Source organism: Colossoma macropomum, unplaced genomic scaffold (assembly GCF_904425465.1).
Source record: "Colossoma macropomum unplaced genomic scaffold, Colossoma_macropomum, whole genome shotgun sequence".
In the NCBI taxonomy this organism is placed as follows: Eukaryota; Metazoa; Chordata; class Actinopteri; order Characiformes; family Serrasalmidae; genus Colossoma; species Colossoma macropomum.
The window spans coordinates 20,189,372-20,214,113 of record NW_023494785.1 but is presented as its reverse complement, the minus strand read 5'-3'; the positions used below and the strand labels follow the sequence as shown (position 1 = coordinate 20,214,113).

General features: G+C 42.7%; 1 protein-coding gene across 1 annotated transcript in view; it reads left to right on the top strand.

Moving 5' to 3' along the window:
- Positions 1-24,421, top strand: part of foxo6a (forkhead box O6 a) — a 33,783-nt gene extending 9,362 nt beyond the window's left edge. The window contains exon 2 of the mRNA XM_036586482.1: positions 20,657-24,421. Coding sequence (XP_036442375.1) covers positions 20,657-22,219 — 1,563 coding nt within the window. The 3' untranslated portion in view covers positions 22,220-24,421. The remainder of the gene's footprint in view (positions 1-20,656) is intronic.
- The last annotated feature ends 321 nt before the right edge of the window (positions 24,422-24,742 follow it).

The window sequence follows — 24,742 nt, the reverse complement described above, 5'->3', positions numbered from 1 at the left end:
CTTTTTCTCTTTCTGTCTATCTCTCTCTCCCACTTTCTCTCTCTCTCATCCATATATATACACATACATATGCAGTGCAATCCATAAGTAATTGGACAGCTTGACAGTCTTTGTGGCTTTGGCCTGTACGTGTACATTGGGTGAACCATTTTATGCATAGACCCTGATTTCAGGGGACCATAAGTAATGGGACAATGTACAAAATTCCTATATTTACTACCTTTTTTGAAATTCCTTTGCCAGGTGTCTTCCTGTCGCTGTCTATAATAAAGCCTTTTTTTTTGTCTTTTTCCAGTCTTGTCCTCAGTAAGGCCTGAAAAACATCGGTTTAGTAGTGTGTGTCCTTGTCTTGGTACCTTCTGAGTTTTAAGAAATTTGGTTATATCTAAGCAGTTTTGATGCTTCTGTACATTTCAGAATTTACTGTAACGCTTACATCACATTATTAATAAAGGCAAGTAAGCCACATAGTTTTATTGAGTTATACATGCCCATTTTACTACTCTTCTTTATCTTCACACCCTCTTCACATCTTATCTGTCCATAAGACTTTGCACCAGAACTATACGGGCATTTTAAATACCTTTTAGCTAACTATAACACTGTGGACTTTCTGTTCTTGGTGTTCACCAGAGATTTGCTTCTTGTAGTAAGACCTTTACATATCCTTGCGTACATGCTAGAGAGTGATTTCTTGATCTGTGGAGTATTTTTTCTTCATGGTTGAAAGTATTCTTCTGTCAGCCTCTATTGTTTACCAGACTGTTTGGCATGGCTGATCTCAGTGATGCATTCTTGTTCTTAACAGTGTTCCAAACTGCTGATTTTGAACAAGTATTTGGGCTGTGTCTCTGATTATTCTGATTTTTTAGACTCACAGTGACCCTTTCTTTGGTCCTCATGTTGAGAGACAACAGCACTCAAGTTGCAAATTGCATATTTAGAATTTAGACCTTTTGTTGGCTCTTTTGTGCATGACCTAAAGATGCAGTGACACACAGCTGGCCAAGAAGTCAATTGTCCAATTATTTATGGTCCCTGAAATGGGGTTTATGTAAATGTGATTCTTATGTGGTTCACCCAGTCTTGATATACATATCATTGACATTCTGCACTTTATTTTATAATATGTTGTTATAAATAGAATGAGTTAGAGAACGAAGATGACAACTGTTCATATCTAATTACTTACAGCATTGTATGTGAATCCCTGACATGTTCTCATACATGTGTCACAAAATAGTTCACGTGGAAACCATAGGAAACTGCCTTGGCACCATGGAGAATGCTCACTCCAGCATGGCGCTCCCTGTCTCACAGCTCAGGCTTGCACATGTAACATGCAGTATATTTCTGAATATCTGTCATAAGTTTGTGTTTCAGTTCGAGTATTTGAAGTAATCACAGCTTCTTTCTGGACTTGTCTCCCTGCAGAGATGAAATGATGAAATGACTCCATTCTTCTTTTCCCAAGCTCCCACAAGACGCTAATCAGTCCAACGACTCACGTGAGCTTGTGCAATTACATGCCATGGAAATCCATAATCTTTTTTTCCTCCACTGCATTCTTCTGCCTCAGACATTGTGCAACTGCCACTAAATGCCACCACTAAACCCAAGGGCATTCCAAGTTCAATCATAATGGTTGGGATTGTACCATAAGTCAGATTCCACACAGCAGAAAATTATTGTGCTTCCCTGTGCGCGTCGCCAATTAGGTTCTGGCTAATTATCACCATGATAATGCTTGCATGAACTCTAGTGTGTCAGTGAAAGAATGTGGAAATCCTAGAATGGGGGAGCAGATCGTAGCAGCTCGACGGCACGCTTTCAGGAGCGTGCTGAGATGTGTGTGGATTGATTCGGAGGCAGAGACACAGCTTTCGCTCGTAGGCTGCTGGTGAGTGCTGATTGATGGCTGGTAATGTGTCTTGTGAGGGGCCTGAGGTGATGTATGCCTCGGAGAGTGCCGTATCTCATGCTGCTCTCCATTCTCTCGTGCCAGCTGACACACACTGACAGGCTTGGGAGGGCTAGGCAGACTCTAGGGTTATGTGAGGTGCAGCTCTGGGCCTGTATTCATAAAGAAATCCCAGAGCACAAGTGCCTATCCAGGGTCATTTTTGACTGTGCTTCTGCTGGCTTCAGTCATCATATGCTCTACAGCCTAACTGACCCAGGAACAGTGCTTGTGCTGAGACCCTGGGCTGCAGGTGCAGGAGTGGGAGAGGAATATGAAGTGTGACATCTCAATGTCAGGCTCTACAGTAGAGAAGAGGCCAAGAGAGAACATTTTGGCTGTGGTTCTTATGAGAACTGCTTTAACTCATGCTATACTGTATCTTACTATATCTTTATCTCATTCTTGGGCTGGAGATATAGCGTGAATTTAGTATTTTGCAGGACAAATAGTAATAAAGGTATAGGAGAATTCCTGGCTAATCCTAGATTGTTATAGCTCAGATACTTCTGTCTTTTAAAATATTTGATGCCCGTATCAGTACCGATACCTTGACTACAACACTAATTCCTGAACAATACTTTTTTTGCCGACACGTTCTTTTGAATTACAGACTGAAAGTGAGTGTGCATTAAACCTGAAATGAGTGTGAGTTGGAGGAAGCGGGTATATTTACAGACCGCAATGGAACATTAGTAACACATACACAGAATATAATTTTGACAGCAAATCTAAAATCCATCAGTTTAGATTTTGGAACATGCCTGTTTTTTGTTCTAGTGACTGCTTAGATATTGAAGTTTGGTACTGAATGTCATGGAATAACATCAGTAGTATTAATTATAATTATCATTAGGTGGGTACTATAAAAATATTGACCCAAATTTTTACACCAAGCCCTACTTCTGTCTTTAACAAAAATAATACATGTGCTTTCTCTCATGGTGTATAGATACAAAGACCTTACAGCTTAGGAAAATTTGAAAATGCTAACTGCCCTTCATGTCTTTGAACAACAGAATTGGTTCAAAAGTACATGGATAGCATTCATTGCATTAAAGTACATCTCATTGCATTAAAGTTAAGAACATTTGTACATTTGAGATTAAAGGTTATACTATGATAGTAACAATTGGATGAAAACCCAAAACTAGGTGGTGAGGAACACGTGAAGAACTGCAGATTCACACTGACTAGAGAAGAGTTCTGGTCCTGGATTGTCTTTTTCACAACCTGTTCTCTGTTCTGCCTGAGCCAAGCATTGGCTGAACATTCAGTTTTCTATCATGGTTGCTCATCAGAGTATATATGTAAAAAAAAAATTCCAAAAACGTCTATACTAAGATGTGCTATTTTGGTGACTAGCATTCCCTAAAAAATTGTCCTTGTCCTTAAATGAGATAGTTCCAAATCTTATTTCCTAAGCTACCTATTATCAGTATACTGTGGGTTACTTTGTTGCACAGATGTGCTGGAGGAGCAATATTTAGCTAAACTGTGGTTTGATGATGTGGCATGTGGTCAGTATTTGGTAAGGGCTTTACATGAATATGATAGGAGTCAGTGTGGGAGCGAGGCAACTTTTGGAAGAGGAGGTGTAATACAATGGAATTACCTAGGTTTCGGTATTTTGCAGGGTTTGGCACAATAAGGTTTTAATGGGGTCACTATTTGGCAGGAGCATGTTGCTCAGACAGTAGATCAGTTTGGGCCAGGGTGACGGCAGGGGTGCTGGGGGAGATGGCGGTGACTCGGATGGGTGAGATGTGGCAGTCCTAAGTGGATTTGTGTGTCAGCTTGATTAAAGTAGGTCAGGACTAGAGCCTGTGTGTTTAGTATTCCGTCCATGCGAGCGCTGAACTCCGCGCCGGCAGATAGCCCCACATGAACCCAGCCTGTCTGTCTCTACCTCTATTCATCTCCCTACTCTCTCTTTCTCCTGCTTGCAATTCTCCTGTGCTTTTTCTCCCCCCTCACACTTCTTTTCAGCCTCCAAATATTCCTCTCTCTCTTTCACTCCCTCACCCTCTCTCATTCAGCATTCACCTCGCTATGTCTGCACACTTGGAGAATCTATAAATCCCTGACTCATCCATCTTTCTCTCTCTCTTTCTCTCTTGCTCTCTTTCTCTGACTCGCTCTCTCTCCATCATTGCATGCTGCTTAGTGCACTAGCTCTCTCAACCCCTGAACCTAGTAGCGCAGCTACTGTCTCGCTGTGCTAACACCTCTCTCCATGAGTGACGTTTACGGACAGCAACACTCAGTTTGGCACGTTTACGGCTCCTGACAAGGAGTGTGGAGTCTTCCACTCTCTCCCTCTCTGTCTCTCTCTCTCTTTCTTTCTATACCCCAGAGACTCGCCCCAGTTGATGTCTTGATCCGGGGTGTTGGTGGCACGGGCGGAGCAGTGTGTGACAGTGAGGAGCAGTGTGTGCTGCAGGCTGAGGGAGGCTGGCTGATCTCTGCTGCTGTCCTGTGGCTCTCTGAGCTTGACAAAAGGTCAGAGCTGGTGGCCATCTCTGCTGCTCGGCCTCCATCTCCGCTCTGCCCAGAGGGGACTATGGTAGCAGAGCAGGGTGCTGGCCTGGGCGGCGACTGATCCCACCAAATTTTTTTATAGTTGTTGTGAGAGAGGAGGATTGTGGAGAAGAAGGAGAGAGTCTAAAAATGTCCAAATGCCCTTCCTAATTAATCAGTTTAGCTGTTTAATGTGCACCCATTGCTTGGATGCTCTGGAGCACCTGCACGCAAGCCTAAGGTCACCATTTGCCATGCCAAACATCAGATAGAGGTGTAAAACTCCACAACATTGGACAATAGAGCTGTGAAATTATTTTATGTATTAGCCCAGTAGCTAGGTTTCCCCCATCACATCATGCTACCAACAACGTCATTGGAGCTCTCGTGGCTCAGTGCAATTAAGTCATTACAGCAATGCTCCGACATCTACTTTAAAGCCTTCCCTGAAGAGTAGAGGCTGGGATAAACTCCTTATTCATACCTTTGATTTCAGAAACAAACAAACAAAAAAAAACATTGGATGAGCAGGTATCCACAAACTATTGGGCACAAAATATATGAAGAAAAAGGTAGAAAAAGAGGCAGGGAGGGAGGAATATGGAGAAGGAGGACTGAAGACTCAGTTGCACCTCAGCTACTCTCTACACTTCAAATCAAGTGTGTGTCCATTAGTGCACTCCCACTCTGCGCACGCACACACACTCTCTCACATCTACAGAGTTGCTCACATGCAACCTCCCCCCCCCCCGATGCTCACCCACTGACTGATACATGCTCGGTTTTCCACCAGATTGTTCAGCTTCCGGACTAAATAAATAATTAGATGAATGCAGTAGCAGCTTCTGAAAAAAAGGCCTTCTCGATTAAGCGCAAAATGGGTGACTGGGGTGAAGTGGTTGGGTCTAGGGGGAAGAGAAGGTATTTTGGAAATGAATGCTCTCCATTACGCAAGGAAGACCGCGACCCAAAAAGGGCAGCGTGCAGTTGCTCAATGTTAATTTGTTTCCCTCCCCTCAGCAATCAGCTTAGTGAAGTCATTCTCCAAGGCTTGCAACTGATTTAGAGAGAAAGGCCAAGTGGAGGTGGGAGGGGAATAAAACAAAACAAAAAAAACTTCAGAAAAAAGGAATTAGGAGGGAGTCTGTAAATTTGGAATGGGCTTGAAGTAGTGAACTCATTTGTCTAATTGCATGCTTTGAGTGTTTGTGTGGATGTGTCCATGTGTGTGTGTTGTGTGCATGTGTGTGTGAGAGCGAGGCAGTTGGTGTATGGCATGGGGGGGCATGGGGGCAGGAAGTGGGTCAGGGTTGGTGTTGTGTGGGCAGGATCTGGTGCATGTTTGGACAGCTATAGGCTGAGAGGTCAGTAAGTGTATTGGGCCCTTAAGTGAACTCTTCAGGTGTGCAGATTTGCCAGGAAATGTGCAGCTTAGACACAGAAAGTCGACAGGGTCAACTGAAAGGTGTGCCAGTGTGTAAATGTGTATGTTTGGATATGAAGAATGAAGCCATGTCCATCATTGCCCCTGTGTTGCTGTTGCACCTGTTGGGTCACATGGTGCTGGCCAAGCTGAAAAGGAATCTGGCTGTACTAGTTATTTTCTTTTCCTTTCTGATCACTCATCATCTGAGCCCTCAGTCTGTTTTTAAAACACTGCTGGCAGAGTGCCATATTACATCACTTTAAAAAAGGCAAAGCTCCAAAACTGCAGAAATGACCATTAATATGTCAGTTCCATATATTTTGAAGCTTGAGGATGAAGTTAAGTTTATAGAAGCTCTGTATTAAAACCAGAAATGCTTTCTTTTACAGTCCCCCAAGTTCTATTACCAGGTAAGTGTGAGCTAAAAACTACACAGTAATAGGTAATTATTTTGGGTAACATAATGTTAAGGTTCTAAGACAGTTTAATTAAATTGCTTATCAGATTCTAGATATGAACTGGCCAAGTGTGCGATACAAACTACAAAGTACTGTATAATTATTTTGTGTAAAATAATAGTAAGTAATCAGTAATCAGTTAAACTAAATTACATTGCAATACCAAACAGGTTCTAGCTATTAAACCGATGAGACATAGTACAATATTTAATAATTTAATAAATATTTGAAACAACAGGGTGGTACGTACAAATAAACTTGCAATAAATTTTGCTGTAATGTCACATGCCTAAGAAGGAAAATAAATTAGAGTCTTATACACTATGTAAACTTCTCAGAAGTCATATTTTCAAAACAGTTAACACACAATGCTAAACAGAGACTTGCTGACCAAAGTAACACAGTCAAACTTTCACAAAATACTTAACACATGACACAAAAACAGAAATTCCTTCAATCACTCAAAAAACACTGACTAAAAAAATGTCTCACAGGTTTCAGCCTTCATTGGTGCTGTATGTCAGTGCTTTACTATCCGCTCATACTGTACCTCAGTTAGATTTAGAAAAATTATTTTATCCAAAATATTTAGAAATAAATATATTCAATCTTTTTTCTTTCTGTACTCTTGAAACAAAGGCAAGAGTGGTGGAGGGCAACAAACCCTATGCCTGAGTATACATCAGTCAAGGGTTAGACTGCATCTGAGGTGCACAAAGAAGGCCTTACATACAGACCATACCGAGTTGAAATATTCAGGGAATGTCAGACAAACAAGTTATAAACAAGATCGTCAGTCATGATCTTGTCCATGACAGAATGAGGAAGAAAGGTCCAACCTGTCAACACACTGTAGTAACAATCATCAAAAACCTCAATAAGTAAGTCCAAAAGTAGTCCAATCTATTACACATCCTTATATATAGTATAGTACAGTTCATAGTCTATCTGGTAGAATCGATTGTCTGGATGTTTCACAATCTCAGTAGGTATGTCTGTCATTGTGTAAATCAGTTTTATGTAATGGCAGTCCTACCTATTTCTCATCTGATATACACTTGTCTAAAAACTCTTTTATCGATGCTTACATCAGCGACTGATGATGACTGATTTCTGAGTTAGCAATTTTACACTATGCAGTTCACAGGGGTGCTGCAGGTATTTATAACTATGAGAGTAAATGCTTACCTTTTGTTTTGCACAGTTCTTCAACAAACTTTTATGCTTTGCATGCGATCTGTGTTAATTGTTCTGTAAAAGTGTATGACGAATGACTAAAAACAATGAGAATGTGGTAACAGATTTGCAAAAGGACAATTCTACTTTGCTAATAATGTTACAATGAAGATTAAGTTGACTCAGGTTTAATTAAATGTTTTTAGCGGTCAAGAAAAACTGTAACACCTAGAACTTAAGGGACTTCCCTTATAACCTCAGCATACAGAGTTATTTTCTTTGAAATGAGACTGGTAAATACCTTGTTTGGTTAATGTCTATGCTCTCTGTCCCCCAGACTGCTTTGATTGAATTTGACCACTGGTCAGCTTGGGCCATTCTGTATTCACTTTCCAGTTTGCTGATGTAAGGCAATGTTGCCATTATGTTTGTAAATGTCAGATATGTTGATTTTGGTATTTAGCATAGACTCTTCATGCAGCATGGCCAGCCTGTGGAGGAGGAAACAGATCAGAGATGTTGGTGTAGAAGTCATGAAGAGGTGAGGGCGGGAAAGGTTGCTCAGCTGTATGTATATCTTCACAGTGCCATATGTCTGCGAGAAGAACAGAGCACGTGTAGAGAAAGGGAGAGGAAAAAAAGGGAAACATAAGAGAGAGAGAGAGAAAGACAGACAAGAAGGAAAAGACTGTTGCAAGAAGCTGTGATTTGGCACAGGCTGGAGATGACAATATATGAAGGATAAAGGGATGAAGAGAGATAGGTGGTGGAGACGGGAGAAAAATGGAAGGAGGAGAGCGATGATTGCGTGACTGAGAGGAAAGTGCACTGCTGTGTGTGTAATGCTCTCAAGACGGATATTAAGAAGAGCTGGCCTCCTCTCCAAGCTTGCTCCTCTCTCTCTCTCTCTCTCTCTCTCTCTCTCTCTCTCTCTTTCTCTGCTCCCTCTCTATCTGCACTAATGATCCTCGCGCCCTGCCACACGGCCAGGCTGAGTGATGCCCACTGACAGTACCACTCAGGCGGAAACATTGCAGCCCCCGCCCAGGAGACGTCATACGCAAACACACACACACACACACACACATACACAAACACACAGGTTTGTTTTTTACAATGTAAGAATATATATATATATATATATATATATATATATAGTCAAAACAAAACCTCCAAAAATCTAACTTTGTAGAAGAAAGAAAAACCTTCTTCACTTTTAATGTAAATTAATGTACCAAGATTTTATTCTAAGCTATTTTGGACCATTTTAATTGGTCTGTTCATCAAGAAATTGACACAGCAGCTGGTGTTTTCAAGTTATGTCAAAAAATAACCAGTGACAAAATTGGAGATACAAATTTTGCTTTGAAAGAGACAATATATTACTACTTACATGTAATAAGAATTTTCTATGTCTAACCTAAACATAACCTTAATCTCAGTAACCAAATATAAATAGTTTTCCCTTTTAAGTTTTAAACAATGAAACATGCAACCATTGCAAGTTATCCCTGTCTTTCTGTGTTCTGCTTTGAGCTGAAAGGTTGAACCACCAAAGCCAGGACTTTGTCGCAGGACTTTGTCACAGGACTTTGTCACAGGAAACAGAAGGTAGAGTTGGGAAATTTACAGATTATAGACTGGAAGGAGGTGGGGCTTCAGGCATGGTCATTCTCACAAACTTCAGTCATTTCATAACTACATTAAAAGTAATCCAGCTAGGTGTAGTACCATATACCTTCTTATGAATATGTTATAAATGCTTTACAATTGTTCCACATTTCATAAATGTTTATGTTTACATGGCATCAGGATTTGTAGATATACATGAAATTCTAAAAACATCCCTACATTTAACTGTGCATATACCTCAACTCATCTGTGCAAATATTCTGTGTCTCTCTCTGTTCACTGATGCCCAGTAGTATTGATAATCAGTTGCCATGTTTATTAATGCACGCTGCGTTTTTATCCAAAGAGTGCTAAAGATCATGGCCCCCACCTGTTCTCACTCTGTTGCCCTGCTGAACTGCCTTCCCTGCAGTAATCCTCAGTTGAGGAGGTGAGCAGAAGGTTAGGATTTAGGTCATGGCAGCCCACTCCTCCAGAGAGAAAGAGTGATTGTGTGTGTGTGGATGACGCAGTGGGCCCTGCGTCCGTACGCCACTCTCTCCTAATCCTGCCTCGGCCTGTATGCTAATGGAGAGACGTTGGAAAGATGGAATAACCCACATTCCCATGCTTCTGTCATTAATCCAGAGCCATCCATCCTCAACACATGGCCGAGCTCTACTGCTGCCCTCATCGGCACAGTTCAGGACCATATGGGTCAGAGACCTCCTATATGCACGGCTCAGTTACCTTCTGGGAAATAGGAAGGGTGTTATTCTTTATTGAGTTTCTTTTAGGCTTTCTCTACAGGGCCATCTGCCATACTGTATCATACATGCTTAGGTGAGCATCACATACCAAAAATCATATGCAGGATACAAACTTGTATCCCCCAAATGTAAGCCTTATAAGAGAAACAAAAAAAGAATGTACCTTAATGTAAAAAGATTTTATTCTAAGTAAGTTTGGACCATTTCTATGAGTCCATTCATTATGTAACGTTCATATAATGTAAATGGCAGTGGATTCAATCAATCAATCAGTCAATGAATGAATGAATACATTTTTTCTAACTATCTTATTGGTTTTCCTCATTTTTGGTTTAACTTAATTAGCAAATTTTTGGCCATGTGACTAACATACATGTTTTGACACTTCCTTTAAAATGCCTACTGTGCAATTACTTTTGGTTCCTTAAAGAACATTTTGAGAAAGAAGGAGAAACAGAGAATGGTTCTCTAAAACACCATTTTTGTAAATGAAATGTATGAGTGTGAAGATCCTTTTTCAAATTTAAAGACCCCTCACATAATGTAAATGTTCTATACCGATTAAAGCTTGTTACCTAGAGCAGTTTATCCAAGCCATGAATTACCTAGAATCCTTTTAAGAGAGTGGCAGTAAACAGAGATGGTTTAACCTCAGATGTGTTCTGTATGTTCTCTTTACCATTTTGTTGATAAACTGATGAAGTCCATGAAGTACTGTAAAGCACAGACATTTTAGCCAGGTAGAGTGGACATAAATAGAGCGCTCTTTCTTGAATCCCAAGAAACTCTGGACCACCTTAATAAGATCTAAAATCAAACAGTACACCTTTGATAGGTGAGCTAATTAGTGTCTGCAGTCAGACTCAGACTAATTCTGCTGCAAAGTGAAGAACTGGAGACTATTTTTAACTATTGTTTTCACTGTATTCATTGCCTTTCTTTTTCCAGTAATTAAAGAATTGTTTCAAGGACAGTTTATGAACTCCATGTAATGTGTTCACAACTTTTTTACTGTGTATTCCTGTTGTGATAAGCCACAAAGCTAACTTGCTTCCAAAAAGTTAAGGCATTTTTACATATTGTTCTTGTTTCTTGTGTTATCAGAACAGAGTATTCCAAGTTTAAATACTCTTTAATACCTCCTTACTGATGTTAGTTATGTTATGTTCAGGAAATGTGTAAGAATAACAGATGTACATTCAGATGCCCCTCTGTCCATATCCATTGTGGTTACTGTGACACAAGTAGTCAAAACTGGTTCAGAACCAACACTTTTATATTGTCACTGTCATCGCAGAACCTCGTAACTCAGTATTTTCATTACATGGTTTGCACCTTTTGAAAACTCCCAGCTTTACAGTGTTTGAACATTTAATGACAAATGGACCAATTGAAAGGTCCAAAATTATTCAGAATAAAATCTTGCTACATTAACGTATCACAGCCATAAAATTCCTATAAAGTTTCAGAGATACATGATTTTGTTATGACAGTGACAATATTCTGGCTCCAGGAATGTAGTGTGTGGTTGTTTGGGTTTATGAGAGGGGCAGGAGATGAAGGGTCAGGGGAGGAGATGAGTCAGTCTATAGCGTGCTCGTACACTGATAGGACTTGGGCTGCTCTTATTAAGTTTTCAGGAGTTTGTAAAAGGTCAGAACGTGCCCCAACATCCATCTCCCGCCCTCTGAGAACACCTCCCAAATCTTCTTTACCTCCCCATCAGGCGCTCCTGTGGGGCCATTAGCCATTCACGCTCGCTCTCATTAGAGGCTGAGTTTTACTTAAGCCATTGGACTCAGCAGTCTGTGGCCGCAACATGTTTTAATATTTTAGTAGCTCCCGTCGAGGAGCTGAGAGCCAGTTGCCCCTTTTGGAGTGTAAAGCTTTCTCTTTCTCTCTCCGTCTCTCTCTCTCTCTCTCTCTCTCTCTCTCTCTCTCTCTCTCTCTCTCTTTCTCTGTCCCTCTCTTTTCTTTCCTATCTTCCACCTCCTTTTTCTATCTCAGACAGCCCCCTTTTTACTGCTCCCACACTCTTTTGCCCCTCTTTCCCTTTTGCCCGCTCCCTCACTCACTTTCCTCTCTTGTGTACTCCCACCACTAGACCCTAACTCAAAGTGACTTAATTGGGCTCTTTTTGTTTCGGGAAATGGCTAAGGGGGTGGAATGGGGGGTCCTCTTCATTTTCCCGCTTTATCTTCCCTAACTCTAACTGTATAAAGGGAGGGGTTCTCTCTCTCTCTCTCTCTCTCTCTCTCTCTCCTCCCTCCCTCCCTCTCCCAATCTCTACTTTTATACCTATCTTCCAGCTAATCCTGATAGCTGGCTGGATGAAATCTGAGATTTGATCAAAGCACTTAGACTTAACAGCCAGGCCTAGCATTGTAATCACAAGCTGATTAGACTTTGCTTATTGAGTTTTTGAGAATGTGAGAACATCAGTGAGACAAAAATGTCAAAATGACAGGGGCATTGTATGAGAAGGGCAGAGTAAATTGACAACTGCCCGCAATCAGTGTATAAGCCTGATAAGAGCGCGATAGTGAGAGGTTATCCAGAAATATTTTAGATTCTTACATAATTCTTTCTTCTGATAGTCTTTTTTCATGTGGAGAAAAAGGATTTCGAACCTCTCGCAGCAGTGTCACATCACATTTCAGTTTAACTGGGTTTTATTTGTGCTAAGCTTTTACAGTGTCATTGTCATAGAGCACTTAGAGAAATCCTGTCTCTAAGGCATGAGGAACAGGGATGTGGAGAACAACAAGTGTTATGCTCTGAATACTGCTGAGCTGAGAGAGGATCAACTCAGGCTGCTTCTTAGCAGCATCAGTGTGTAGACTGAGGACATGATGCATGTTGGTGAGTGAAAGAAACTGTGAGAATATCCCATGTTTCTAATTAAAACATGTCTGTGATATTGACAGGAGGATGACAGAAGTTAGGTTTTTAATAACTTCATTTTATTTGCCTTATTATAACAACTTCCATACATATTGAATTAATAAATAAAATACATAACTTTCTATGTATTATAGAACTTCACTGTAACTAAAATATACAGTCAGGTCATAAGTATTTGGACAGTGATACAATTTTTGTAATTTTGTCTCTGTACATCACCACAATGGGCTTGAAATTAAGCAGTCAAGAATGAATTGGAGTGTAGACTTTCAGCTTTAATTCAAGGGGTTAAACAAAACATTACCTTAACGTTTTAGGAATTAAAGCCTTTTTTAAGGCTTTTTTTACATAGTCCCTCCATTATCACAGGCTCAAAAGTAATTGGACAAACTAAGATAATTATAAGTACATGGATTATTTTTAATACTTGGATGCAAATCCTTTGCAGTCAGTGAAGTCTGAAACCCATGGACATCACCAAATGCTGAGTTTAATCCCTTGAGATGCTTTGATAGGCCTTTACTGCAGCCGTCTTCTGCCTTCAGTTTTGTCTTCAGTAAGTGAAAAGCATGCCCAATTGGGCTGAGGTCAAATGACTGACTCGGCTGTTTAAGAACATTCCATTCCTTTGCCTAAAGAAGCTCTTGAGTTGCTTTCACAGTGTGTTTTGGGTCATTATCCATCTGTACTTTGAAGCTCTGTTCTGTCTGTTTTGCAGCATTTGACTGTATCTGAGCAGAAAGTAAAGCTCTACACATTTCAGAATTCATCTTGGTACTTCTATCAGCAGTCACCTAAGTAAAAATCAGTAAATCACCAATCACCCAGCTCTATTGGCAGCCATACATGCCCATGCCATAACACTGCCTCCACCATGTTTGACAGATGATGTGGTATGCTTCGGCTCATTAGCGCTTTCTTCCCTTCTCCATACTCTCCTCTTCCCATCATTCTGTTGCCATCAACCAGTTTTGGCTTCATCTATCCAAAGAATCTTGTTCCAGAACTGGGCAGGCTTTTTTAGATGTTCTCTAGCAAGTCAAATCTCGCCTTTCTGTTCTTGAATATTACCAGTGGCCTGCATCTTGAGGTAAACCCTCTATATTTACATTCATGCAGGAGTCTGTCGATTGTAGACTTTCACAATGATAAACCAACAATCTCTTGAATGTCCTTGACTTGACTACATGTTGTAAAGGGGTTTTTCTTCACCACAGAAAGAATTCTGCGATCAGCTACTTTACTTTCCTTCTGTGGTCTTCCAGGCTTTTTGGTGTTGCTGAGCTCACCAGTGCACAAAATTGTTGATTTGGCCACTTCTAAAGTTTCCACTATCTCTCTGATAGGTTTGTTTTGTTTTTTTTTTCAGCCTAATATGGACCGCATATTGAGATGCAATTTTTTTGGTCAACCCCTTGAACTAAAGCTGAATCACATCCTAACTGCTTCATTTCAAATCCGTTGTGGTGGTGTACAGAGGCAAAATGATTATATATTGTGTCACTGTCCAAACTCTTATTAACCTGACTGTAGCTGCTACAGATGAAGCTGTGCGTTATTCTGTGCAGATAGGGTATGGTCTGGAATGTTTCTGTATTTTTCAAAATGTTGTCACAGATTGGGATTTCATCATGCAGTTTCGTAATCTATATACTCTTTCTTTCGTTCTCTCTCTCCTTTACTTCAGTAAACTCCCCCAGTCTACCTCCCTCCCTCTCCCCCAAACTCCCCCATGTCACTCCCTTGGGGAGGGATCGTTGGCTGGGAGAGAACAGGTTGCTATGGCAACAAGAGCCCTCCCTTTCCCTTGGGTCTCCTTAGCAACTGGTCGCTTGGTACCGCTGTTCTGAGAGTGCCCAGTGTGCCAGGCATTTGTGCGCGTGTGTTGCGTGACTTAGTCATGGCATACATGTGTGGGCATGCCTGTGTGTGCTGCTTCTCCAGCATTCTGGGCTCAAGTGATTTATAGGGTTTGAACTTTGAACTGAGCCAGCGCTCTCTGACCATAGGGAAGGGTCCATTGGTTTATCTAGCTAGCTGTGTCTTTGAGTATAGAGTGAGCGTGGCATATGTTTGCTGTGTATGAGTGAAAGGCGGTGGGTTCATATGCCTGATTGCAACAGTGTTACCCCCAGCTCTGAAACTGAAACAATTAAAGCAATGATTGTATGAATTTTGCATGCTGAACACACGCCTCGCGAATGAGTTTCCTGCTCGGGTGAAATTAAATTAAACCCTGAGAATGATCTGTATTAAAGTCTGATCAGAGGTGTGCGCTGACCTTTAGAATGTGGGAAATGAGATTCTTATTACTATGAATGAGATTATGGTGAGAGAGAAGGAAAAAAAGCACTGGCTGCATTTGTTTCATTGTTGCTTGTCCGTCTTTTTTTGTGTATGGCAGATGGATTTTGCAATATAATCAAATCCACTTCACACTGCTGTGGGCTATTAAATAGACCAACTTTACTTTCTTTCTCTCTCTCTCTTCTTACACACACACACAGACACAGCCTTCCCTTATAAAAAACCCACAGTTAAAACCTGTTCAAAAACGTGCATGACTTAACAAAGTGTATGGCAAGCGCTGTGGAAAATGTGAGTCGAGTTCGCAAAGAAGGTGCATGTGTGTGTGTGTGTGTGTGGTTGGAGCAATCAGGAGCTCCCACAGGTGTACCACTCCTGCACCTGTTGTGTGAATGCTCCCTGGGGGGTGGAGGGAAGGGCTGGAGTGATCTGGCAGGCCGGCGTCGGAAAAGCTGTCCCCGTGCCGCACTCGTGACGTGCTCCCAGCAGCTTTTGAGTGGGCTGGAAGATGTGAGGATCCCAGGCCACTCCCTGCCCCATTCTGCACAGAAGGCAGTGGCCACTCTTGGGCTGGGTGGTGGATTTTCCGATCCCCTGTCCGGCACTCAGATGCTCGGCTAATCTGGTGTCGCTATTTTTATCTCCTTGGCCCATACGGGCCCGCTTCCACACCCAGCCACCCGCCATCCACCCGGCCTGCAGGAAGCACAGCCTGGGCGCTGCAATTAGCACACAGCCAGGCAGGAATCACCCACCAACCCCATTACACTCTCAGCAGAGCGGCTCAGTTTCTGGCCACAGAGTCGTAGAGAAGACATGAGCCGCTCTTTCTTATCTTCTGATTTTAATGCTGTAGCACTCCACCAGGGAATAACATGCGTTATGTGTTATTGCCTGATGATATGATCATACGTAGGCTACACTATTCCCTCCTCCTACACTGAAAAAAATGATGCATTGAATTTACTTTATTCAAATGCATACATCATCGCTGCATTAATAAAATGTTACATCAACATAGTTATTGCCAAAGGTAAGTAAACCATAAGACAAAAATGTCTTGTAGTATATTTTATTCATGTGGAAATCATGTACACGTTTACATCAAGTAAATTCAGCACATTGCTGTTATCTTGGTGTATCTGAAAAAAATCATTAGATGACTATATAGGTCCCACTTTTTTGGATGGCCCCTTTATAGGTTATCCACAGATGTTCAAATTATTAACAAAGTATCTGGTGAGAATCAACTGAATCTCAACCACACTAAAGTTAGGTTTAGGTAAGTATGAAGTGTTTTTAGGTTTTACTTTTGGATTGAAGTTACATTTATGGTTAGGACTTGGCTGTGGTTTGGGAAAATTAGGGTGAATTTAATAAATATTTAGTTACTTGCAAGGTAAGCATTAAAAAAGCATCTGCAATGGGCTATCCAAATAAAGTATCACCCCACATTATTTGCTTTACCTCTATCAACTAAAGTAAATCTCACTTTTCTCTTGATGATTACGACTGTGATTTACATTGTCATTTTGCCCATCTGTTATGTTATAGCCTCCATAACTGAAAAGAGACTGCTGTTACTGTGCTAACTGCATGTGCAAGATTCTGTATTTCTGTGCTTTAAGCAGTACCTCTTGCCAGAATCCCCCCTCCCTGTGAGAACTGTGTGAACACACCTACCCCCAGTTTCCATTAATCTGCGCGCCTCTGCATTCTTTATTTCCCTTCAAAGGGACAAGCCCAGCCGTGACATCAATCACAGGATGCGAATATTTATCCGCTGCTAATTTCCATCAATAGCCTGGAGACAGGCTTAGCTGACAAAACTCATTCCCGTGCCGAACAAAACCTCTTCCATCGAGTTGCTCCCCCCTCCCCACCTCTGCCTGTTAAAAGAAAACGTTTCACAATAAATGCAGTTAACGTTACCCTCACCCCATCCCCCCAAACACACACACACTTGGTGCTTATCAAATTAATGTGGTGTATAAAGAGATACTCATTGACGATATATAATGGCTGCTGACTGCCTGGAATGGCTTAATAATGACGGGTTGAGGATTGCTGGTCTTGTGTGGCAGATGCTTCTCTGTGTGGTACGGTACAGCATCCGTCTTTTGTGTAGTAAAGTTATTTGAATTGGGTGAGTGGTCTCTTCCCTTTGTTCCACGGTTCTGTCTCGCTCTCATCAGGCAGTTTTTTCTGTAGTGATTATGCACCCAGCAAGTTGGGCCTAAATAGTTTGACCTGTTTCCTCTGCTCTCTTGTGAGCAGCCTCTTGAGTTAGCTGTGGGGGGTAGTTTTTTTGTGAGGGGTGGGCGTAGTTGTGGAAGTGAACTCCTTTGTGTTGTTTAGATGGTTCTCACAGTTGAGCCCCCACATGTACCCCCACATTCCCATCCCTTCCCCCAGCCAGACAGCCAGCTGCCCCATGCCAGTCTGTAGAGCCCACGCTCAACCATGGCTTCTGGGACACCACACCTCCCCCAAGAGCCAACTGCAGAATGCCCGCCTGAGAGTGATGGCAGAGGGGCAACTGGCTCACAGCCAAGCTTGTGCACTAGGCAGTGTCACGGAGCTCACGCAGAGCTTCACTCTGTCTGTCAGAGTAGATGAGGCTATCACTAGAAGAGCCATCTTGGCTTTGGTTGAGTGCAAGCAAGGGGCAGTAAAGACAGGGTTTCCTTTACATAATAAGCAGTCCATATTCTTAGTGATGATGTTATCTGCTGACTATACGGTGTTGATCTAAAGCTCCCCACAAACTTGTTTTCTTTATCAAATTGGTTGAATCGATTCTCAATGTTGACTTACACTCTCTGAATTTAAGATGAAACCAGGTAGGAGTAAGGCTTGGAATCGATTTGAATAGGGGGCACGAAATAGCTGAAAACAGGGACAAGAGAAAAGTAGGGTGAAATGAATTCTCTATTGTGATAATAGGTACAAAGCAAGGCTGCTTAAAACAGGAAGTCTGGGCCCTCTGGCTCCAAACATATGCATGCTCTTGGAAAAGTCCATTCAGTGCCAAGGCCACCTGTGTATTGGAAAAAAAGCACAAACTTGTCAGGCTGGGGGGTTAGTAGGTCTTAAGCTCTTAATCTTGGGACAAAGAAGACTTGGGTGAGGAGGCATGGAGGTGGAAGCTGGATCCCTAACAGAACTATCGGGCTGCAGTCCCTAATGAGAGCTGAGTTCAAAAACTTTGACAGAAGGGCCACTGGGATGTGGAACTCTCCTCCGTTGAGCAGGAGCTCTTCTCCAGTCTCTTTGTTTCCTGTTCACTTGATTGTGTTGTCAGACCTTGATGTAAGCAGAGTGGTGTGTTCTGTGTTTGTGTGTGTGTGTGTGTGTGTGTGTGTGCATGTAGTTAATTAAAAGTGTCTGGAAATGTTTTAGTGGTGGGAAAGGAGGGGAGCCTGATTTTACGGCATTTGACACAGGCTCTGAGCTCTGTTCTAATAGGAGCAGGCAACGTCGTTGCTAGTTAGCTTAGCCTCCAGCTGCTCCCTAGGGGATAGGAATGGGGGTGTAGGGGGTTATGGAAGCCCTTGGCCAGAGACTGAGTGATGTTCTTGATTCAGCTCCTGCTATACCCACTAAAACTGATGAATAAGATGTAGTAGATTTAGTAAGATAAATGGTAGACTAATTGGTTTCCTTTTATTGTTTTGCAAACCAGATGAGAACAACACTGGATCATTCTTTCGACTTCATTACAGGTGCTTCCCCACAATATGCTGTTGCCACAAAGGTAGTGGGACACGCACAAACTCCATCCCTGCTCTAACAATGGGATCCACCCGGCTGGGAGTGCCCATGAATCAACTAGGATTAGCCTTGGATTGTCTGGGATTATGTGGAATGGAGCAAGGATTAGTGCTGATTGCCAGTTTCTGGGGGTGTGAGGGGCATAGGCAGTCCGTATAGCCCCTGACTCATCCTCTGATTCAGGTCCGTTCAAACAAGCACATGTGGAGAAAATAGCAGAGAGAATTAGAAGATTGTAAAGCAAGAATACCAGACAGGTGAAAGGTGTCATTGCCCAGGTGTCATGTCTGAGAAGTATAACAGTCTCAGTTCATAAACTAGTCCTATGGCAAAGAAAATTTTGATGGAGTAATAGGTATTACAGGTCCTAACACATACACTGCAATGGAATCAGTTTACAAAAGAAGACATACAAATATGAGAATGTTACCAGCATAGTATAGACAGAATCTTAGATTGTGATCTGTTGTGATACAGGAAGTACATATTTTATTGAGTCTCATGAGGCTGGTTTTCTGAGCATCCCCAGCAAGTTGAACCCCAGGCCTAGTGGCTTGATGAAAGGCTGTGGGGAGTTCAGCTGCAGCTTCAAAAAGCAGCTCTCCCCTCCTCCCTCCTCACAAGCAAACCCCACAACAGATTCCTGCTTTATTTTGCCTTCACGTTTACCCTGTTGCCATGGTTACTCCCCTCACATTGGAGGTGCTACCTTGAGGAGCCATTCTTCGATCACCTGACTGGAGATGCTGACAGTTTTTTGTTTTCATTCAACATCTTAATAGTTGTACATTCTGTATAAGCACACATCTGCTGTAAGGCTGGTGACTTTTGATCACATATGGGAACCTAGTGGGCATAACAGGTTTTTAATATTTTCATCTTTTTATTATCCCCTAGACAGAAGCAACCACTTTTTCACAAAGTCACTTATCTTTTAATATACCAATATTAATATGTATTTGAGCAGGCTGAATGAAATTAGTAGTGCCTGAAGAGAAAGAATGATGGATTGAGTATGCTCCTCTGAAATTGAGTGGCCAAGAGATAAAATGAACAATAATGTTAGCATCTTCATCTTTTTCATTTGATTTGTCTCTGGATATAGAAGTAATGAAATACAGTATAGTCATGCAAGAGTAAAGGGAAAACAAGGCTCTCTAGGGCGAGTAGAGGTTAGAAGGGAAAAGAGAGGGTGAGACATGGAATATAGAACGACTGTGAGTGGGAGGCAGATTCGTCTGACTCCATTATCTGCGCTTACTCCTGGCTCAATCACTCGATATGTTTCCTCTCTCAGAATGGGAGAGAAGGCTGGCGAGAGGCCAGGCTGGCACAGGCTTCAAACACAGCCCAAGCCAAGCACATTGAACCAGGGATTAGCCGACATCCACACCAGGCTGAAGGAGGGATCCCCCAGCCTCAAAAAAAAAAAGAGCAAGATTTTTTAGCTCGTGCCAGCCTTCTCTCATATCAGTCAGAATGCCAAGTTGCAAAAATCACTCCATCTTCAATGTTTATGTGATGTGCATGATGAATTAGAACTTATTTTTTAGCCTTTGATGTCAAAAATTTTGGTGGACATCATGCATGCATTGCATGCCAGCCAGTCAAAACCAGTTATTCTACAAGAAAATCTACGAGGATTGCTTGTGCATGGCTGCTCCTTTAAAAATAAATGGGAAATTTGAGTAAATCATCTCATAAGTTGTTAATAGTCTGTCCTCTCTTTTCTTTTTCTGTTCATCTACAGAACTCCATACGCCACAATCTGTCACTCCACACTCGTTTCATCCGTGTGCAGAATGAAGGTACGGGGAAGAGCTCCTGGTGGATGCTGAACCCTGAAGGAGGCAAGGCAGGGAAAGCACCCCGGCGACGGGCTGTCTCTATGGACAACAGCACCAAGTACCTGAAGAGCAAAGGCCGGGTGAACCGCAAGAAAATGGTTGGAAGAGCAGGATTGGGCTCGGTGGCCCGGGTGGCATTCCATGGCTCCCCAGAGCAGACCAGCCCAACAGGAAAGCCTGGGACAGGAGCAACAAGTGTAGGGGAAGAGTTTGAGACATGGACAGACCTCCACTCTCGGGCCAGCTCGGCAGCTTCCACACTTAGTGGACGTCTGTCACCTATTATGGCAGAAGGGGAGCTGGAGAACCCAGAGGAGGGGCGGCTATCCTGCTCCGCATCGCCACGTCTCTACCCTAGTCCCTCCAGCACCCGCTCCCCGGCGGCACACTGCCCTCCTGTGGAGCTGCCACAGCTAGCAGATCTCACTGGGGCCATCAGCCTGGAAGAAGGGTACCATCACCAGCCACCACGCCACAAGCGCCCTGCCTACCACTACAGCAGTGGGTCAAAGGCCCAGGGATCCTACTGCAGCCCCATATATGGTCAACCAGGTGTTGGCATGCTGCGCCATCATTCGCCCTTGCAGACCATCCAGGAGAACAAGGCCTCCAGCTTCTCTGGCAACTTGCAGACCTACTCAGGCACAAATGCCTTGCAGAGTCTACTTACTGGAGGCCCACAATACTGTGCTAAGGACTTGATGCTTGGCCAGGAGCATGATGCCATGATGGTTCCTCCTAGTAATGGAACCCACAGCCACCATCATGGCCACAACAGCCACAATGGCACACACAATCACAATCCTGCTCATAGCCACAATGGTACCCACAGTCATAACCAGCCACACATCTCTGCTTCGAATGCAGCAGCCAATCCTGCTCACAGCATGAATCACAGCCTGGGCCAGAACCATCGGCCTCATGGCCCTGCCACCCTTAGCCGACCCAGCGCTGGCCACATGCAACCCTACAACCATAAAGCTCCATACCTGTACAGTCCTCCAGCTCATGCACACCTCCCTGCCTCCACCACACTGCCCCCAAACCCTGCAGGCATGCAGGGTGTCCCTCAGGACTCCTGCCATTTGGCCACTGCCCCACACCCTCGCCACAACACTTTTCCAGGCCCACACCAGCAAGCCATGGCCGATGGTCCGTACCATCAAGCTCAGGGCATGGGGGGAGGAGGTAGTGGTTACCAAGGCTACCACCACCCCCACCACCCTTACCCCCACGAGCGGCTGCCAGCAGACCTGGATGTGGATGTCTTCCATGGCAGCCTGGACTGTGATGTGGAGTCTGTCCTCCTCCATGACATCATGGACTCAGGAGAGGAGATGGACTTTAACTTTGATTGCTCCCTGGCACAGGGCATGGGCATCGGGATGGGTATGGGCATGGGCGTAAGCATGGGCCTTGCAGGCCCACAGCAGAACCACAGCAACCAGAGCTGGGTGCCTGGCTGAAACCCCCACACCTGCCCTGCCATGAACATTCTCAGAGACCAAACTTTCTGCAGGCCTCCTTAGAGGGGAGATGCACTGTGCTTGATTCACACATTCCTCAAATAAAGGACAAGAATCCAGAAGACATTCCTTAGTTTCACTTTCTGAGTTTCTGTCTTACTTTGCCTGCTCATCTATCTGTGTGCTGTTCTGAAACGTGTGTCCCCCTTTTATCCAGTACACACATCTGTTACACCCCGCTTAACGTCAACCACTTTTGCTCTTGCTGACAGAACGTGATGACAATCTCGACTGTGTTGCCCAACATTGCCTTCTTCTCCAGTCAAAACTAAACTCTTGAGCACTTTAACTGCGTAAAACAAATCCGTATCTCACTCTCACAATGGGGAGCTGGCTCCCGGGCGGCAGGAGCTGTAGCTGGCATGTTGTTTGCTGCACAAGTGGGAAAATCTCACACCCATAGGGGGCCTGTATGCAGAAAAAAATGAAACAGATTTCTCTGTTTAGAGAGGAGTTTCAGAGGTTTAGTTCTCAGAGGTAGTTCAGCTTGCTTATTGACAGAGTAGCCTCCACTACTTTTATTTTCATTAATTAAATCCCACATTGTTTGAGAACTAGGCATTTGCCCTGTTTGGTTAACCTTTGCTTAATCAAAATCTGATTTTGATTGCATAACTTATGATAACTGATAACCATACATTTTTTCAATAATCTAATTTTAAATCTCAGTAAGCTAGTTTGTAACCTAGTCCCTTATTTTTAACAATCTGATTCTGTCTGATAGTTGCACTTCTTTTAATGAGCCTTCGGACAACTCTACTTTAATTGAAATAAAGATAAGCAGAAAATTTCCTTGTTTTCTTGTTCTCTGTCTGTGTTAGAGCTCACCTCTTCTCCACGGCGATAGCTTCAGCTCCCCTGCCAGCCCAGACCGGCCCATCATCCTTCACTGGCCCATTAACGGTGGCTTGATTGAAATTCAGCGTCTTGTTTTTAATCTCCAAAGTGATGCTGCAGTGATGCATCATTATTGCAGATTGAATACAGCCCCCCCCACTAGGCCTCTCCTCCCTCTCTCACATAATGTGTTGAGTGATGGGCATGATTAACACACAGTCATCCCGCACTCAGGGAGTCAGTAGCATTGTCCGTCTGTCCAGAATAGGACACGCAAGCACGGAGAAAATATGATGTGACAAAAGAGCAAGGCTTTAGTTTCCCATTCTTTTAAGCTAAAACTGTTTTGATTCTACAAGACAGTTTGGTCTCTCCTCTGTGTGGCTGAATTGGGAAGTGTTGTGTTGTGTAGTATCGCCATGTCTGCTTCCCTTTTATGGGTTTCTTTTTGAGGTGCTATACGTCAGGCATACTTTTGACCAGGTGTGATTTTTAAGTCTGTAATCAGAGACCATGAAAACATCTGTCAAAATTTTGATCTGTTTTCTTTGTTGTCCTCTGTTTGTAAAAGAAAAAAAAGGCAAACAAAGTTGAAAAGGGCTTGAACAGGGAATGGTTTGTTATAGTGGTTAGATCAGCGAAAGAACCCTTGCCTCTTCCATGCCTTCTCTCATCCTAGCTGTGTGCGTGTATGTGTGTGGTCTCTATAGCTACAGCACCACACTCCCCCTGAGCCCCTGTCCCTCTCCCCCTTAAGCACGGCTCTGCTCCATAAAGCAGGCGGGAGGGAAATGGGGCGCGTCATTATGGCAAAAGGTCAAGGATAGCTCACTCCATCAAAACTCTCACTCAGATAAACGCTACTCAGCCGGCCCGGGTTTTGTGATGCTAATCTGTGACGCAGTGGGAGATCCCACATACAATTTTCGATGTCATTATTTAATATTTGTCCTAGTCTTCTGATATGTCAGACCACACACTGCGTCCCCTGCTTTGCCTGTTAACCACAGCCCTGTGTGAGCTCCATCACTGCAGTACCTGCCACTCTGACTGACTCATCGGACGTAGTGCTTAAAAGAAGACGTGTCAATGCTGATATCAGAATAGTAAGCTCTAATATTAAATATTTAATATATAACAAACGACTTATAATGTTATTGTATGGAAGCGAGGACTGACTTATGTGTGTCCCAACTCCCTCCTTCCTCTTGTGTGATCACTCTTTCTTTATTGTTCCATGACCTTTTATTTTGTACAAAAATCTATATATTGAGAATATTGTATTATAGTTTTTAAGATGGAAAAAAAGAATATCACTTTCATTGTTTCTTTTTTTAAGAGAATGTATCTCATCATTTGGTGACTGATAAATAAATGAAAAGAAAATGCTAACCATTCTGTACATGCCTAGTATGTGATTTATATTTTGATGTTACATTGCATAATGTCACTTTATAGCCAGTTTTGCTGTTTATATGTGGAAGATCACAGAAGATATTAGGAACAGCTTTGTAGCTTAGTTGCTCAGAGTACTGAACAATGCTATCATATTAAAGTGATTATTGCATTATATTAATAAAAGGTCAGGAGTTATTTTTATATTATTTATAATGGTATTACATACAA